We start from the raw sequence: 17,506 nt of genomic DNA on the forward strand, positions 1-17,506 counted from the left end.
CCACTCACATCACCTAACGACACAACATTCAGTGAAAATGGAGACCATATATCTCATTCTCGGCCTTTTCATTATTTTCATGGTTGGACGGGTAAGTGAAGCTTCCTGAACCTACTCATACACCAAACTAATTGACATTCCAGGCTGTCTTCGCGGATCGCTCACCCATCCCCGAGACCTCAGGCAAAGTGAACAAAATCTCACAGGCTTCAGAGCTGAACAGCGTCCTCACCTCAAACAAACATGTCGTAGTAGATTTCTACGCCGACTGGTGCCCGCCGTGTCGTGCCATTGCCCCGGTCTTTTCCTCCCTCGCTGACAGGCACGCTTCCGCTGGTCATCTTGCTTTTGCAAAGGTCAATACCGATCATGTCAAGGATGTTGCTTCCAAGTATGGAATCTCGGCTATGCCGACTTTTGTCTTCTTCACAGATGGTGTGCCCAAGGGTGTTGCTGTTGAGGGCTTGCCCAGTGGGCATTCGGTCAATGTGAATCAGAATGGACTTGTTGATAGAATTAGGGGCGCGGATCGTCGGGCTTTGGAGGCTGTTGTCAAGGCTTTGGCTGCTTCGCAGTAGGATGTACTCGTATGAGAGGATTAGGTGTGGTGCTTGAGGGACGTGTCACCTACAAGGCGATAACTTCACACAGTTGTGCAATTAGTTGGAGCTGGTATAAGCAAATACCTACTACATAGTACGACATTTGAAACAGTGTATTTAAAAGAAATCGCAAAGGGTTACCTATGAAGCCAATCATCCTCCCCTAATGTGTCGCCTTTAGTTCGAGTTACATTGTTACCACAATCTTCTTTGCTGATACCCCAGCATTGAGAGTGTCCATAGCAGATTGAAGAGCCTCAAGCCCATGGCCAACAACCTTAGCCTCCGGCGCCGGAATAAATTTCCCATTTGCCAACTCGCCCGAAATGTAGTCGTTATAGATCCATGAAGAGAGTTCCCTGTCTGTCGACAATGGTACGACAAACTTGGTTTCAACACCTTCTGGCAACTCAAAGCGAGGCACCATCGTTAAAGGCACAAGCTTAGAGTTGTCAGACGAACTCAGAGCGACAGCTGCACAAGTATCGACGATTGAAGCATATTGCGAAACTTCCAGACCTCCGTTTGCGATAGACCCGGCAACAGTCTTCCCCTTAACTGCCGCAAGGAGATCTTCTTTGACTGTAGATGAATTGTAGTCAAAGACTTGACTGGCACCTAGTTTCTTGAGATACTCGAAGTTTCTCGGCGACGCAGTGGTGATGACTTCGAACCCAGCTGCTTTGGAAAGTTGAATGATATTGCAGCCGACACTGGTAGATCCTCCCCAGACAAGAATGACTTTCCCACTAGCCTTAGTGTTAGGAGTGGGAAGATCAAGTGCCAGATATTCCGGGTGGAAGAGCGCCTTGACAGCAACACTCAAGCACAGCGGAAGTGTAGCCGCTTTCTCATGGCTGATGTTCTCGGGTACTTTGGCACAAGAGTGTTCGCTCACAGGAACGTATTCTTGGAAAGTACCCATGTGATACCCAGCGACACGATCACCGACTTTGAACTTGGTAACGCCAGAGCCGACGGCTACGACTTGTCCTGCGACATCGCAGCCTAGTATAGCTGGGAACTTGAGCCATGGAAAGGCAGTACCGAGCTTTTGTTGGGCACAGTCGACTGGGTTGAGGGAGATTGCATGATTTTTGAGTATGACTTCGTCGTCTTGGGGATCAGGATAGGGAGAGGGTTTAACCTCGAGGGGAGCGTTCTGAGCGGTGAGAAATGCAGCTTTGTTCTCAGGCATGATTGTATGTATGAATGGATGAGTTGTCTAGTAATTCTGACAGATATAGTCTATCAATCTATGGGAATCTATCGATGGCTCTTATATATAGTCAGTTCTCGAAAAGAGGACTTCACACAACACTGCGATGTCAATGAAGTCAATGACGATACTGAGACATTCTGAATACGACAGGAGGTTAGCGCATGTTAACACAACAGACTGTTCTCTGATTGATGCATCATCTGTCGATAGTTACATTGGATAGGTCTAAGATCAAGCAAATCCTTGATGTCCGTGAATACGACTTGAGGTTAGCGTGGCCTAGCCATCTCATGCAAGTTTGACAGGACCTTTGAGTGCTGTCGGAAATAACGTCTGCAAACTCCGCCAAGACCACCTATCATAGACGTCAACTAGGAAACGTCCAATCGAATGATAGTTGATATTAGAGAGTCCAGAACGGTGTTAATAGTAATTGATTCGTCTCAATTGGTGCGAAACGCCGTCTGTAAGACAGTGGAAAGCCGGCCGACAGTAAACCAGAAGTCGATGGTTTTGTCCCAAGCAAACGGAGTGAAGTCACAAAGTAGTAAATCACAAAACGACATAAGAGATGACCTTATTAGACTGCCTACTCATAGTCTGTACCACCACCTTATCTATTGCCCGAAGCGCCCATGATTCGGGTCGGGACACGGAGGAACGGGACCCGCTTCTACCGGTTTCCGGGGCATGCGGTCCGAAAAATAACCACGATATAGAAGTCTATCAACAAAATAACTTAGACTTACTTAGGCACTAAGCTTAAGGTAGATTATCCTAATTCTTATGATACCCTTAGCTAAGTCTCGCTTTTTCTTTGGCCCACCTGCGGGGATCGGTTCTCTGGAGGCCCGGAAGCGATATCGGGAGCCGTCATAATCTGCCTTTATGTGACTGAACGGATTCAGTATCTAGAAGTAAACATGAGTTGGTTTATGGGGTTCAAGAGAAAGACTATAACCGTGTGGATGTGGTTGTCAGCTGAAGTAGCTATGTATATGATATATTGGTCTCCAGCTTTCGGTTCGGCTGAGGTCGGTTCGGGACCATGTTCTTCTTGTTGAAAACCACAAATTGATGCTATTCTAGTGGCTGTTGAGACCTATATCTCAACACTTCTATACTCAAGTTCGTATAAGAACCAATTCTAGTCTGCACCCTTCTTCGCCTCCCTTGATGCAATATAAGCCCTCCACTTAGGATTCCAGATACAAACAGGAATACCTAAAAGAAAGATAATAGCAAAGATACCAGCTAACACACCAAAGGCCCATGGGTACCCATGCTCTTCCACCATAGGTGTCAATCCATACGTGACTCCAAAAGAGATGACATTCTTGGTTCCAACAACAGTAACGATCGCAGGACCGGGATGTTTGGGGGCCGCTTCAGAAGCAAAAGTGGTAGAAACGATGAGAACAGTCGTGAAGGAGTATTGGAAGATGGTCCATCCGAGATAAGGTCCCCACCATGTCGCTCCGCCCCCGGCAGTGAAGCCATATAGAAGAAGCATGGCTGTGCCGATGACTGCGGCCGGAGCGAGAGTGATGAGGTGATGCTCGGGCTGGTGAATACCGCGGTTGCGACGGGCCATCCACATGACGAATGGGTTGGCAACGAATGTGCAGTATAACATGGCGATTATCGCTCCAATCGCTCCGCCGACGTTGACCAAACCAATATCCTTGGCTTGCCAGTGATACTCACCCATCAAGACTGTATTGTAGGTCAAAGACATGCCCACACCACAACCGAGAGCAATGGAGGATGTAAGAACGGCGTATAAGATACCGGGTGATGCGAACGAAGTGATCATGTACTTCCAGCTCAGAAGGATAACTCGTACTGGCTGCGAAGAGGGCTTGGACCACGGTTGAAGACGCTGCAAGTAAGTCTTACGCTCAATGTTCTCGTCCGAGTTCTCAGCACCTGGAGGTGTTAATCCAGATCTCGACATCTCTTCCAGATAAGCTTGAGCCTCCGAATCAGGAATGACCCTTGTAACGCCAAACTCATCCGTAACGACAAGTTGGCCATCGAGCGAGGCAGCGGGTCTTGTAAACTGCGTCTCAAAGCCCAGGAAGAAAGCAATAACCAAACCGACTCCCACTGTGATGGTGAAGACCCAGTAGTACCAGCGCCAGCCGAGGTCAGCGTTGATGTAGGAAGATGCAAGGTTGAGGGATGAAGAGAGAGCGTTCTGTAACATCCAGTAAAGACCGAAAATGAAGGCACGTTCGTGGAGGAATGTTACTTCTGTTAGCATGAGAGGAAGGAGAGATTCGGATGCGCCAGTTGCGGTGCCTTGGATTATACGGGCGGCGAGATGGCCATTGTAACTGTTCTGTGTAGCTGCCGCGATGCTGGCCGCGAAGAGAACAATCACCGAGATAAGAAAGATAGGACGACGGCCAAAGGCGAGGGATAATGGAAGAATGATGTAGTTTCCTAGCACATGTAAGTCTCACTTCACTCCAACATATTGAGATCTACTTACCAAGACCAATAAACAAAGTCGGCAACGTAATAAGTAGCACAACTTGATCCGAGTTATATCCCTGAGGAATATACATCTCAAAGAAAACATTCAGAATAGCTCCAAGTCCACTGGCCACTGAGAGACCCATAACAGAGAACCAGCAACAGCAAAAGACAAGTCCGTACTTTTCCCATGGTCGAAAGTTGAGAGGATCATTAGGGTCTGAAGATGGAACAGGAATCTTGCGGACTTCGCCCTTTTTGTCGACTAGAAGGGCGTTTCCTTCAATATGACCATGGCCATCGTTTTGAGTTACTTGAGTCTTCTCAATGTGGTCTGTTGAGATGACTGCTTCGAGGTTGGGGTAGTCTTTTGTGTCTGCCATTGTGAATTAAACCCTTCGCTGGGCTGGCTAAACAGAACAATCTGATTGAAGCTTGGCTCTTGTTTCGAGAGATGTTATCTATTTAAGCCAACAGTTTCCCCCACAATTGAAATCTAGATCTGATAGATCTCTTAGTTCCCCCGGTATATCGGACCTCCAGATTCTCTCCACATTCCCGGTCCGGGGTTTCGGTTCGGCATCTAAAACCCCAGAGTTTCCGATCCTTGTGCAATGCTTCACCCCTAGTCACATCCTTTGTTTAAGTATGACCACTGACTTGGCATCAATCGAATATATCTTCGAGCCAGCAACTACCTCACTTCATTACAGGTTGATCCAATTTGCATTGTATATCTATGACCTAGACCGACTTATTGAACCGAAGCATCAATCTCGCCTGTCCAGCAAGAGATAAACTGACCTCCTCAATCTTAGTCCCCACGGTCCCTCTTCTCGGTATATATCTCACCGAAGACACTCAAAGAGGACCTACGACCTTTGCCCAAATCTCAAATAGCACTAGAATCGACATGAAAGTCGCCAAAGCTTCGACAACAACCCGACTGAGAGGCCAATCTTCCCCCTTGCTGTCAATGCGATTAACCATTGGGAGCCCTGTAACGAAAAAAGCCATATATCCCAAAGACCCAACAGTCATCATCCAATGCGTCTTCTCATAGTAGAACCAATCTGAAAGTAGAGGACTCGACATGAAGAATGTCTCTCCGACGGCAACACTGTAAGATAGAGCGACCACCACAATAGCCCTTCCCAAGCGTCCAGGTTGCAAAGCTTGCACAATCGTACTCTCCGCCATCATGAGAACTGTATAGTATGTCATGAAGTACGCATGCGTAAGAGGATACAAAAACAGGGGAACCTGCCCCCCAGTCCTTCCCACAACAGCAGAGCTAAAGTTCCACTTACAAGGGAACTTGTACCGCATACCCATGAGATCAAAGAAGTAGTGCGACGTGAAGTAAGTTCCGAGACAGACGATGATAACAACCCAGACGTTAAGCTTAAACCAGTATCTGCGATACCATGGACGGCCGGCCTTTTTGGATAGTAGTGCTGGGAAGAGAATTGGCGGTGTTGCGACTGCTATTGAGAAGAGGATGTAGTCCATATCGTGCCAACTGTGCATTATACCGCTGAGCATCGCGAATGCTACGGCGGTTATCCAGAAGGGGCTTAGGAAGAGGTTCAGGCGCTGGACCCATCGTTTTTCGTCCTTGATGCTCTGAGGTGTGACTTTTTTTGTTGCTGTTGAGGGCGCCATTTTGATGGCTTGAGATGTGAATATTAACGTTAAGACAGGCAGAGGAGAAACCGGATGAAGGATAAGTCAGGACAGATTATTTATATAACCGGCTAATAACAAGCTTGGATTGATCCTTTGAACTAATGCTTGCATAGTCAGCTTACAGAGCAACAAGGATTATATTCCTTGGCTCTACCACATCCCGGGACAGAGATTCATCGTGTAAAACCTCTTCTAACAGACAACAACATAAGTAAGAATCACTGACATTTTAGACATGGTGCCGTTGTCATTCATGACGCTGGGATAATCTGGACTTGAGTAATTACTTATTCGACAATTAACTCGGTCGAAGAACTACTACGATGGGCACTACGCACAGTTTCGCTGGTAATTTGTACCTTTACTCTTTTAGCAGCAATGCAGAGGAATTAGAAGCTTGTTCTGAGTACGAGTATCGATAACGCGAAATGCAAAGGTTAGCTCTGCTGAGTCATGAAACATAACAGTGATACTACTTCTGCCTAACAACGCAACTTCTCTCACTTCCTCCACGATTCAATATCCTTGCAGGCGCGAAATAGTAAAGTCTCATATGTTTGTCTATGAATGTGATTTACTGACAATAAATAGATACCAAAACATGGCGTCTATGGAAAGAAGTCTCTTCTTCTCAGACCAGTTCGCCATCAGCTGCGGCACCGTGACAATAGATCTCAAAAAGGCCAAAGTCCTGCTCATTCGCATGCGAAAGAATGGAGAATACATGCTTCCCAAGGGCCGAAAAGATGTGGGCGAAAATCTAGAAGAGACAGCTCTCCGAGAGACGTATGAAGAGACAGGAGTGAAAGTGCAATTCTTCCCTGTCGCTATCGATTCACAAGCTACCTCGCCCCAAGGCCAAGATCGTCCAAAGGCCATCACTGAGCCGATTGCCGTTTCTCAGCGTATGACGAAGGGGGGTCTCAAGATTATCTTCTGGTATGTCGGTATGGCGGACTCTACTATTCCTCCAGTAGAGGGAACGCAGCAGGAGAACGAAGATTTCGAAGCTGTTTGGAAACGGTTCGATGAGGTCGAGGCTGTTGTGTCTTGGGAGGATGATCGACGAATTACTATGAAAGCTATCGTTGCGGTTCTGAGAGGACGGTCTGCGAGTTCTGGCACGGTCTGAGTCTGACATAGTTGGAGGTAACAGAGCAGGAAACGCACCCACAGTCAGCCCCTCTCACTTGCAAACAACGGCATCATGGACATATATCGCTGTTGAGAGCCTGGCATATGCTCTTATGTATTATTGTGTTGAATAGGTACCTAACTCAAAAACGCCTGTTCCTAAAGCCTTGTTTCTAGCCCAATCTTGTCTACAAAAGCAAATTACAATCTGTATATCAGGGTATCACAACTTTTCAAGCCCTCCTGTCAAGAACATCCCTTACTTCCACAACTCCGTCCATCCTTCCAAGCACCAAGCTGTTACTATCCTCAGCGAAAGCCCCAGACATTACCATCTCCTCCATTATCTCCTCATAGATGACCGATCCCGTCGCAACATCCATAATGTCAAAGCCGTCCTCGGTTCTGCAGAGCATGTAGCGGCAGTCGGGCGAGATAGCCAGTGGCCATCCCTCGCAGCTTCGCACCGCGTTGAGATTGTAGGATGTCAAGTCATTGGCTGAGGGGATCCAGATGTGGACGTTTGTTCCCCAGACTGAAACGATGCGGCGGCCGTTGGGGCTTACGGCTAGAGCGCGGGGGTTGTTTGACCCATCGATTTCGAGACGGCGCATCGTCTTGCAAGTCGTCGTGTTGGTGATTCTTAGTGTTCCATCGCGAGAGGCTGTGACAAGGCTAGAATCAGGGAGGAAAGCAGCGTGGGTGATTGCGTCGATGTGGCTCAGAACCCTTCCAACTCGCGTCCCACTCTTGACATCCCAAACTCCAACACGATCCTTCGCCTCTCCAACAGCAATGAGCCTTCCATCTCTGCTCCAAGCGATAGGCTCGCCCTTAGCCTCCTTGAGTTCGTGCACAGTCTTCCCACTCACGTAGTCCCTTAGGAAAACAGTGCTGGAGTGGTGAAAATCAACACCTCCCTGAAGCTGAACAGTCCAATCTCTCACAGTCGCCAAACGAGACCCCTGAGCCGAGAAGACAGCGCGAGAGCCGCTCGTCTTGGAGTAGCCGTTTCCGTTCTTGGGGTCAAAGACGTCGATCCAGGATTGGGCTGTTTGTGCTGCTGTGTAGATTGCGAAGGCTGCTGAGGTTAATGGGGAGATGCCGACTGAGGAGATCTCTGTCTTGCTGACGGAGCGGCTGAAGCGAAGTCTGAGATCCATGGTTGATGATGTGCTTCTTGTGCTTGAGGCGGGTGATCTTGAGATGGATGATGTGGAAGATGTTGATGATTGTCCCCTGTTTGTTGTTAGTTGTGAAGATCTAGTTGTAGATGGTGTAACTTACATGATGGTGACCAAACAATTGGTGTCAAGTAGAAACCTGTTGAGGATACTCGATGATGAATTGAGTTCAATGAGGAAAGTAGTGAAGAGCCAAGTGATTGTCGAGTTGTGTTTATTGAGATTGTCTGAAGAGTGTGTAACTGAAGTCTGAAGGTATCACCAAAACCAAGGGGCGACACTCTTCATTATAAACAATCCCTCAACTGGAAGAAAATCTCCCAGCCCACAGCAATGACTCTTACCCTGACGCATTGCTAATCACATCTCCCATACTCACGGCGAGTCCCAAATTGACTCTAACAAAAAAGCCTTCTTTGATATGCTGCTTATACCGGCTTGTTGAGTCACGAACGATGTCCGTCTATCTCCGTCTTTCTCCAACGGCTTGAATTTTCGGCAAGGCAGATTAGGTATGGTCTGAAAAACGTGGAGGTGGGTTCAGATGTCTGGGGTGATACAAATGGACTAGCTTGAGGAACCTCAAAAAGAAGATGGCCGTTATTTGCAGCCCAGTGCCTTGAGAAGGTTGCGGTTTCGGTCAGATGCAGAGATCCCCCGATGGCATGTTACTTGATGCCCTGTCTTTACATCAGACTGAAGGGCGTAACGGCGTTGATTGTCACAGCCCTACAGAAATGAAGTGACAAGAGTGAGTGATGCTGGAGAAATAACATGGAGACCCCACATGAAGGTAAGGATGGATGGGTGGATGGATGGCGGAGCTCGTTTAGTGGAATAGAATAGGCTAAGCTTTGTAGGCCTAATAATGGAACTACGCTAAACTTCACACTTCACGATGCGCCATCTTGAAGCTGAAAGACGCATTCAATGGCTGGCAAACAGAATGGATTTTTAAGCAGACTTTGCGAGCAACTAGCTTACAACTGTACACACTCGCTTGTCCAGCGTTACTCAATGTATACTAAAGTCAATTCATCAATTCATTGCGACAATCACATAACATAGTAGATAGTAGATGTTCGTCATTCAAACCATCAAGGTGCTTGATCAGTGTCCTATCAAGGTGTATTCTCTCAACTAACAAGAGCTTCTCGCTCCGCTATCTGTCATAAACTCATAAACTCGCTCTACTCTTTTCTTTTATTTAATCATCCTCTTAAGCACCGAAAGCCTCATCGTATCCTGTCATGCAAGATCGGTAACGAACAGAGCTCGTCCTCAATGCCTCCATAGCCTGCTGAAGACCCTCCTTGGAGATGGGAATCTCCTCAATCCACGACTTGAGTCCCTTGTCAGCAGCGAGCTGAAGCATCTCGAGCATCTCACGTCGGCTACCCAAGTGAGATGTGCCGATGTAGCAACCGTTGTTGATAAAGTCCTGGTTGCGGATCTGGATACCGTCACCACCAGGAAGACCGACCGAGTTCCAGTGGCCGTGGATGTCGAGAAGGCTGAGGTACTCGCTGAGAGCGAAGCCCTCGAACGAGGTGGCTGTGTTGATGATGATGTCGAAGGACATCTTGTGGCCCTCGGTCCAGTTGTCCTCGCCGGTGGCCAAGAAGCCATCGGCGCCCATCTTCTTAGCGTCGGCCTCCTTGGCGCGGGATCGGGAGATGGCCCAGACTTCGGCGCCGAGGGCCTTGGCGAAGATGACACCGTAGTGGCCGAGACCACCGATACCGACGATACCAACCTTCTTTCCGGGGCCGGCACCGAGACGCTTCAGCGGGCTGTAGACGGTGATACCGGCGCAGAGCATGGGAGCAGCTTGAGTGCTGGACAGTGCCTCGGGGATGGGGTAGACCCTACGAGACAAGTCAGTTACGTCTCAAGTAGAGACTCATGTGTACTTACCAGTACTCGTGCACTCGGCTGTGAGAAGAGTAACCACCCTGAGTCTTGAACCCAGTGTCAAGGTAATCAGCGCCATAAGCATCAATCTGATCCTTACAGTAGGTCTCGTTGTCATTCTTGCACTGACGGCAGTCCTGGCACGACCAAACCTGCGCACCAGCACCAACACGATCACCGACCTTGGCGAGGGTGACCTTGTCGCCTACACGAAGGACCTTGCCGACAACCTCGTGGCCGACAGCGAGAGGGTAAGGGCAGGCACCCCAGTCGCCGCTGATGGTGTGACGATCACTGGCGCAGACACCGCAGCACTCAACCTTGATGTCGACATCGTACTCGCCAAAGGGACGAGGCTCGAATGCGTTCTTCTGGAAGTCGGTCCAGTGCTCGGCGCTGGGAGACTGGAAGCCCTGGAACTTGTCGGGAACAGACATGATGTGTGAGATGTAGAGTTGTTTGGGTATTTATGAGAGAGGGAAGAGGGAGAGAGAGGAAGAAGAAAACAAGAGTCAATGGCAAGATTGGAACATCGTCAATCTTTATAAACTTCTCCTCCTCATGGCCTTAACCCCCAAGCTCAACCCCTCATCGCGTCGACTGCCATTTACGTCGCATCGCAATGAGGGGCAGAACAAGTCAACAACCCGGTCAACCCCTCCATCATGAACGACAATGATTCGAGCGCGACTTTGGGGGACATTCTTTTACGTGGTTTGGGGGTTTCGGCCGATATGCCGACCTGCAGTAGAGTTGAACGTCTCTGGTTGTAAGCGACATGCGATAGCCGACAGCCGATGGTGAGACATGATTGGATGGTAAACAATTGTGGTCCATCATGACTCTGGACATGAGAGCTCGGATTATCGTGAGGGTAGTGGAGACTCGTTCAGTTCCTCCACAAAGATCGTGGGGGAACTGATCATGAGGGCTGCGATGCATCGGATTAAGCTTGTTTGTCTGACACCAGAGTTCTATTGGGGTATTCTTTAGAGAACATCATGGGCTCTAGACTCTTATATCATGTCTCATAAAGGCACAGTCAAATAATATTAAATCCCAGTCTTTTCTTTTAATTCCCCGAATCTTCAACAATTCGGTATCTAAAACCGAACATCTCGCTATCATAAACCCCGAATTTCTAGACTCTAAACCTTCCTCTTCAAAACCTTGGACTCTCCCAACCCAATTCCCATCAAGAAACAAATCCTCATAAGCATCCCACCATAAACCCAAGGGACATTTCCCCAGTCACTAGCATTCCACGCCCTAAAATCCCAATAAATCGACGAACCAAGCTCACTCATCGAAAACAAGTGTCCCACATCCGCGATAAGAAGCACGAGCAGCACCGTCTTCCAAACCCTCAAATCAGGCGTAGACCGCAAAACCAGAGCCTCGTTGAGCGCGAAGAACATGTACATGTTGGACAACTGCGACATGGCGACGGAAGTGGCTTTTGGCGCTTGGGTGGGTGCTGAGGCGGCGTTGAGCAGAGAGAGGTATGTTTCTTGGCGGAAGTGCGTGTAGAAGGCGCCGACTAGGGCGGAGATGGGCTCGAGAACGAGGAAGAAGATGCGGTAGAGGGGGTGGATGCGGAAAGCCACTGAGGCTGGCCTTCTTGTAGCTTGCACGGTAGCTTCCATGGTGTCGTGAGTGAGCGGTACAGCTCAATTGGGTGTGAGGTAAGTGGTGGTGCTTGATTGGTAAGTGATGGTGTCCAATTAAGTTGTGAAGGCGAGTATGGTGATGTCGCAACGTGGTGTTTTCGGTTGATATCTCAAAAACTTGTATGGATCCTTAAGCGGGAAAAACTTGATCCACTGTCTTCCCCACGACAGCCCTACGATGAAGGGTAACCAAGACAACAGTGAACCGCAGATATCATGATACTGTTCTTTTAAGATCTTGAATACGATATTATGTGTTATTTCCCAAGCTGATGGAAAGGTTACTTGTGAGAAACATTTGAGCTTTCACCATTTGGGATAGCCTTATGTTTGGTGACATAGGGTAAGTGTCATGCCGAAGACAATCTAGACGACTTTTATCCCATTTCAATGTTCTTGTCTCAAATAAGCTTCAGATCAAACTCAGAATCAGGTGAGACTGAACAAGATCATTCCAAAGTTCGAGGGGAAATGCACAGTCCAGAAATATTTGGAAGGCGACACCGGATAAGATCCGGTATCGGTCTATCTGTTGAAAGTTCCAGTCAGTTGAGATGAGCCTTTCTCAACGCTTGTCGATCACTTCCTATAGAACAAACAGAATCTTCACCGTCTCCAATTTCCACAGGCTTAGAAACTGTTAGGAGTCCAAGCGCGGTAAGACTACCTTGCGTCAACAAGCAGTCATGAGGAAAGCCTTTGTTTATTAAAGTTTGTAGGAAGTTAATCAGGGTCCTAAAAGCAAATTATTTGATCCCTGTAAATCTAGACCGCTGGCCAGTAAAAGACAGCCCATTAAAATCTGGGGTATGTTTTGGGGGTTGTTGGGGTACTATCGACCACCCTGGACTCTTGATGGTGAAACTGTGTTACACAGACTCTTGTTGACTCTTCTTACGAGCTGACCAACTGCAAAGGCGAAATGAGCGATGACATTGATGGAATTATGATGTACGGTGTGTTGACTCGTAAACAACCCCAAGACTCTGGACTGAGATTTCATTTCAGATTTCTAGACCCGGGAATAAGGATCCCGATAACGATCTAGCCATCGCCACCAGTGACAAGAGTTTCTCCTCCCCCAGTTTCCGTTTCCAACCCGGCGGTCATGGCTGAAGGAGCTGGAGCTGGGTTGGTGGGGAGGGGCGGATAGCCACAGCGTTGTTAGTTCAAGAGACTTTGTTTTCACCGCTTCAGTGTAACAAAGAGAAGGCAACTTGTATCACTGAGTGATCTCATCTTCGTAACTACTTGACATAGTATTCACCGGACCGAGATGACTTCTCTCTACTATCGCGGCCCCCGAGAAAACTGGAACCGTACGATCCACCTCCACCGGGAAAACCAAGAATCGGCCTCTTCCCGCATTCCAAGGCTTCTTCTGGGACAGCGCTAGTGTTCTAGTGTGCTGAAGATGGCGTTAGAAACCGCCTGAAGCTGCGAAGCATGACCCTAGTCAAGAGTCAAGAAAACCGCCTTACATCACCTGCCAAGAGTCCATCCGTAACGTGTCTCGCCTTGAATTTGTAGGAGATCCTGTTAAGGGACGACCTTTGCCTTACCTACAATTCCCCTGATCATCCCGTTCTTCTGACTCGCTATGAGAAAAGGGAAAAGTCAGTCAAACTCACTACGAATCAAAAGACTTGCATTGTTCCATGTTCGTTGAATTTTAAAAATTTAACTTAGTGAACCCCCCCTGTTCCTGTTCCTTTATCTGAGCCGGGATTGCTAATCGCTGCAACGCCTTTTTTTCTTTACTCTTCAACAAGGCCTGTCATCTCTCCCTCACATACAACCCTCATTCCTTTCCTCCTTTTTTCGTCCTGCTGTTGTTTCTTTTCTTTGAGATTGAAAACAGCGTGTCACAAACGGTCATAACGAGGATCAAGTTGTTGAAAGTCTCTTTCTTTGAACTTGTTGTTGTACTCTTGATTGAAACCCAATCGCACCGCACGAGCAACGGTTCGGGCCCAAAAACAAGGCCGAGAAGCTTAACGAGAAGACCCGCGACCGCCTTTGCGACCAACAGTAAACAACTCCCGACATACATATATATCCTGGATTATAACAAGCGAGCGCATTCCTTCAGCTCGTAGTATATTCTTAATCGGCCGGTTCGAGTCGATAACCGACATTCCTTAATTCCATCTCCGCCTATCTATATCCGCATCTCTACCATCTTTGTCTCGCTTTAATACAATCTTTCACCAATCTCGATTCAAGACCCAGAAATATGTCCAAGCGCATCTTTAACGTCAGCGACTGGGCTCCTGCTCAGGAAGCGATGATGGAATCTCCATCCGAGTCGTCTACCATGGTTGATTCAACAGCCAAGTCACACGTTGCCAGCGAAGCAGGCACCATCCACACACCTCAACCTCAGCCCCAACGAAACCGCAGCATGAGCCTTTCCATGCCTTGGCGACGTCCCAAATCTTTTGCCTTTGGTCATGAGCATAACTCGCAAAACTTATCTCGACATTTTACCGATCTCGCTATCGACGACCACGAAGACGACATGCACGACTCGAACCAACATCACGGTTTCCATACCCCCGGTGCTAAGCAGATTAAGGGCATGTTCCGACGGGCTTCGCTGTCTATCAACCGTATTGTCCATCGTCGACCCTCTATCGCTGAGGATACACACGAAGATGCTGAGGCCAGCCGACCTACGACTTCTTACAACGGGGCGCACTCCACCTGGAGTCGACTTCGACAAGCCACCATGCGTCGTTCACGATCCATCTACGGCTTCGAATTCAACCGCGAGCATGCCAACTATAACTACGATAACACCTCTCACCTGCCGATTCCTGGTTACAATGGTGAGCCGCCTGTCATCCCTAGCAACTCCGGAGCTGCTGCAAAGGCATCAGCAGCTATGCAGAACGAGTACCTTGCTCGTCAAGGTCTCTACAACATGTGGTTGAACCCCAGCACCAACGACGAGAGCAACGACCGAGAGAGCGGTATTGGAATCACAGTCACCCTCCCCGGTGCCGATTGCGAGGACGAGACGGAGGAGAACATCGCTATCAGCACAATCGACTTCATCTCCAGACTTCCTGCCGAGCTCGCCATTCATGTTCTGGCGAACCTCGATGCTTCTGCTCTCACCAAGGCTGCCGCGGTTTGCAAGAACTGGAACAAGATCGTTAGTAACCAACACATCTGGCGTGAGTCTTGCCTTCGGGAGACAACCACCACCTATGCCACCAGTGAGCCCGTTGCGCCTGGAAGTGGCCTCGGAGTTCCTGCTGTTTCACCTGTCAACGACTGGAGAGAAATCTACCGTGTCAAGCAGGAGTTGAGCCAGCGATGGAAGACTGGCAAGGCCAGACCTGTCTATCTGAACGGGCACAAGGATAGTATCTATTGCCTGCAGTTTGACGAGTAAGTTATATCATCTGTACTATCTTGCAATCCGTTTACTAACTTGAATAGACACAAAATCATCACTGGTTCCCGCGACAAGACTATCCGCATCTGGGATATGCATACCCTTCAATGCAGTCTTGTCATCGGACCTCACGAGATCATCAACGAGCCCGATGTGCTTTACGACGAGGATGACCAGCCTACTCACTTTGCTTCGGGCTCCTCTGAAAATGAAAAGTCCAACTTCTCTGTGCCTGCCGTTAGATCGTTCCCGACCCATCACATGGCATCGATTCTGTGCCTGCAGTACGACGATGATATTCTCGTAACCGGATCCTCTGACTCTACCTGCATCGTTTATGATGTCCGCGCCGGATACCAACCTATCCGCCGACTTCGACATCACACAGCAGCCGTTCTCGATCTCGCTTTCGACGACAAGCATATCGTGACTTGCAGCAAGGACTTTACCATTTGCGTCTGGGACCGCCACACTGGTGACTTGATCAAGCAGCTTCGAGGTCACAACGGCCCTGTCAACGCCGTACAGATGCGGGGCAACACCATCGTGTCCTGCTCGGGAGATTTCCGCGTCAAGTTGTGGAACATTGAGACCGGAAAGAACATTCGAGAGTTCACAGGACACACCAAGGGCCTGGCTTGCTCTCAATTCTCCGAAGATGGCCGGTACATCGCATCTGCCGGTAACGATAAGGTGATCCGCATCTGGGATGCCAACACCGGCGAGTGCTTGCGAGAGATGCGTGCCCACGAGAACCTAGTCCGCAGCCTACACATAGACAGTGTGAGTGGTCGACTGGTCAGTGGAAGCTACGACACCGACATCAAGGTGTGGGATATGGAGACTGGACATCAGCTGCTCGATTTTCCCAAGTGGCATGCCAGCTGGGTTTTGAGCGCAAAGAGTGATTACCGTCGCATTGTCAGCACGGGACAGGATCCCAAGATCTTGATTATGGATTTCGGCGCCGATGTCGAGGGTATTGAGACTATTGAGAGTGCGAAGCCCGTCGAGCTGAACGGAGGATTTATCTAGGTCTGAGCCAGCAATGAGGGACGATACGAAGGATTCAAGTAATAATGGGCCAGGCGATCTCGAGCTGGCTGTAACGACTTATGACACGGAAAGGCATGCTTAGACTGTTTTCAAGGAAGCTTATAGCATTGGTGGCATGTTGGAGACATGGTGCATGCATTCGTGCAACCTCACGGAGCACATTTGAGATTCGGCGATGCATTACCCAAAAAGGGATGATCGTCAAGAGCGTTGACTAGCGATTTTGATCACATTTAGATGAGTTTGGAGTTTCAATGATTATACTGTTTCTTTATTTGTCGGATCGTTCCCGATCGTCTGTGATTTTTGATACATCGTTGAATGTGCAGGGTTCAAGACTATTGTTTGAAACGGAGGGAATGATGGAAATGAACAGCGGGATGTGGGATGCGGAGTGAAACACGAAGCGTGTGATGAAGAGACGTCGATCATGTGAAGGGACGATTTCAGAAACAAATGGTGCAGGATCGCATAAATGACCACCCTGAATTAATATGTTCACCTGATGCGATGTTTCTTTTACTATTCTTTCTTAGACGATATACTATATGTAACGTTGACTTTTCAATGCGACTATAGCTGGGATTATCAGTCAACATGATGTAGTTTACTGACAATTATCCGATAGTGCATATTGTCGGGCGGCAAAGGCATGATGTAGGTGGAATGCCGTTTGGTGGTGCGGCGGGAAGTGGAGAGATGTGTTTTGAAACAGGGGACCTGGAGGAGGGATTGTTGGCTGTGATGCCTTTTCGAGATTTTGTCGCCGAGTCCAGATTTAGAGGACCAAGATTCGGATGAATGAGCCCTATAGCATGAAACAACTATAGACCCAGCAGATTAAAACTTGCTTTAACCCTCGATATGACCTCTTAATGGCTTTGGTAACCGCCACTACGGAGCTCTTCATCAACTACAAACTGCAATACTGGACCCCTACTGTGAATCTTTACTCTTCGGAAGCATTTTTGGTCCATGTCGATCCTCTATATTGCCAAGCGCCAATTCGATAGTCGCGCGGCTGAGACAGAAGGGGGATTCTATGCGGTGGCGGAGGTGGCTAATGTAATTAACGGACGGGGTGCAATGCTTTAACGAAAAGGAATGCAAGTTTCGTCTTGAATAGCACCAAAAAAAAAAAAAAAAAA

At 48.4% G+C, this 17,506-nt stretch overlaps 9 protein-coding genes across 9 annotated transcripts; 3 read left to right on the top strand and 6 right to left on the bottom strand.

The window, feature by feature from the left end:
• Nucleotides 1-37: 37 nt before the first annotated feature.
• FIESC28_07913 (uncharacterized protein) lies at nt 38-578 on the top strand (the record flags this gene model as incomplete). Its single annotated transcript, XM_031162053.1, has 2 exons — nt 38-91; nt 144-578. The coding sequence occupies 2 exons, from the start codon at nt 38-40 to the stop codon at nt 576-578; spliced, it is 489 nt and encodes a 162-aa protein (XP_031013907.1).
• A 211-nt stretch (nt 579-789) lies between these two features.
• FIESC28_07914 (uncharacterized protein) lies at nt 790-1,800 on the bottom strand (the record flags this gene model as incomplete). The annotated part of the gene is made up of 1 exon (XM_031162054.1): nt 790-1,800. The coding sequence occupies one exon, from the start codon at nt 1,798-1,800 to the stop codon at nt 790-792; it is 1,011 nt and encodes a 336-aa protein (XP_031013908.1).
• Nucleotides 1,801-2,971: 1,171 nt separating this feature from the next.
• Nucleotides 2,972-4,688, bottom strand: FIESC28_07915 (uncharacterized protein; the record flags this gene model as incomplete). Its single annotated transcript, XM_031162055.1, has 2 exons — nt 2,972-4,272; nt 4,322-4,688. The coding sequence occupies 2 exons, from the start codon at nt 4,686-4,688 to the stop codon at nt 2,972-2,974; spliced, it is 1,668 nt and encodes a 555-aa protein (XP_031013909.1).
• Nucleotides 4,689-5,166: 478 nt separating this feature from the next.
• On the bottom strand, nt 5,167-5,970 carry FIESC28_07916 (uncharacterized protein; the record flags this gene model as incomplete). The annotated part of the gene is made up of 2 exons (XM_031162056.1): nt 5,167-5,513; nt 5,616-5,970. 2 exons carry the CDS (start codon nt 5,968-5,970, stop codon nt 5,167-5,169), a joined length of 702 nt encoding a protein of 233 aa, XP_031013910.1.
• A 625-nt stretch (nt 5,971-6,595) lies between these two features.
• On the top strand, nt 6,596-7,126 carry FIESC28_07917 (uncharacterized protein; the record flags this gene model as incomplete). The annotated part of the gene is made up of 1 exon (XM_031162057.1): nt 6,596-7,126. The coding sequence occupies one exon, from the start codon at nt 6,596-6,598 to the stop codon at nt 7,124-7,126; it is 531 nt and encodes a 176-aa protein (XP_031013911.1).
• A 235-nt stretch (nt 7,127-7,361) lies between these two features.
• FIESC28_07918 (uncharacterized protein) lies at nt 7,362-8,291 on the bottom strand (the record flags this gene model as incomplete). The annotated part of the gene is made up of 1 exon (XM_031162058.1): nt 7,362-8,291. One exon carries the CDS (start codon nt 8,289-8,291, stop codon nt 7,362-7,364), a length of 930 nt encoding a protein of 309 aa, XP_031013912.1.
• A 1,240-nt stretch (nt 8,292-9,531) lies between these two features.
• On the bottom strand, nt 9,532-10,663 carry FIESC28_07919 (uncharacterized protein; the record flags this gene model as incomplete). The annotated part of the gene is made up of 2 exons (XM_031162059.1): nt 9,532-10,180; nt 10,230-10,663. The coding sequence occupies 2 exons, from the start codon at nt 10,661-10,663 to the stop codon at nt 9,532-9,534; spliced, it is 1,083 nt and encodes a 360-aa protein (XP_031013913.1).
• A 711-nt stretch (nt 10,664-11,374) lies between these two features.
• FIESC28_07920 (uncharacterized protein) lies at nt 11,375-11,872 on the bottom strand (the record flags this gene model as incomplete). Its single annotated transcript, XM_031162060.1, has 1 exon — nt 11,375-11,872. One exon carries the CDS (start codon nt 11,870-11,872, stop codon nt 11,375-11,377), a length of 498 nt encoding a protein of 165 aa, XP_031013914.1.
• Nucleotides 11,873-14,132: 2,260 nt separating this feature from the next.
• On the top strand, nt 14,133-16,337 carry FIESC28_07921 (uncharacterized protein; the record flags this gene model as incomplete). The annotated part of the gene is made up of 2 exons (XM_031162061.1): nt 14,133-15,295; nt 15,347-16,337. 2 exons carry the CDS (start codon nt 14,133-14,135, stop codon nt 16,335-16,337), a joined length of 2,154 nt encoding a protein of 717 aa, XP_031013915.1.
• Nucleotides 16,338-17,506: the final 1,169 nt, after the last annotated feature.

This window comes from Fusarium coffeatum (assembly GCF_003316985.1).
Source record: "Fusarium coffeatum strain FIESC_28 chromosome Unknown BRIP53273_contig_178, whole genome shotgun sequence".
Classification (NCBI taxonomy): Eukaryota; Fungi; Ascomycota; class Sordariomycetes; order Hypocreales; family Nectriaceae; genus Fusarium; species Fusarium coffeatum.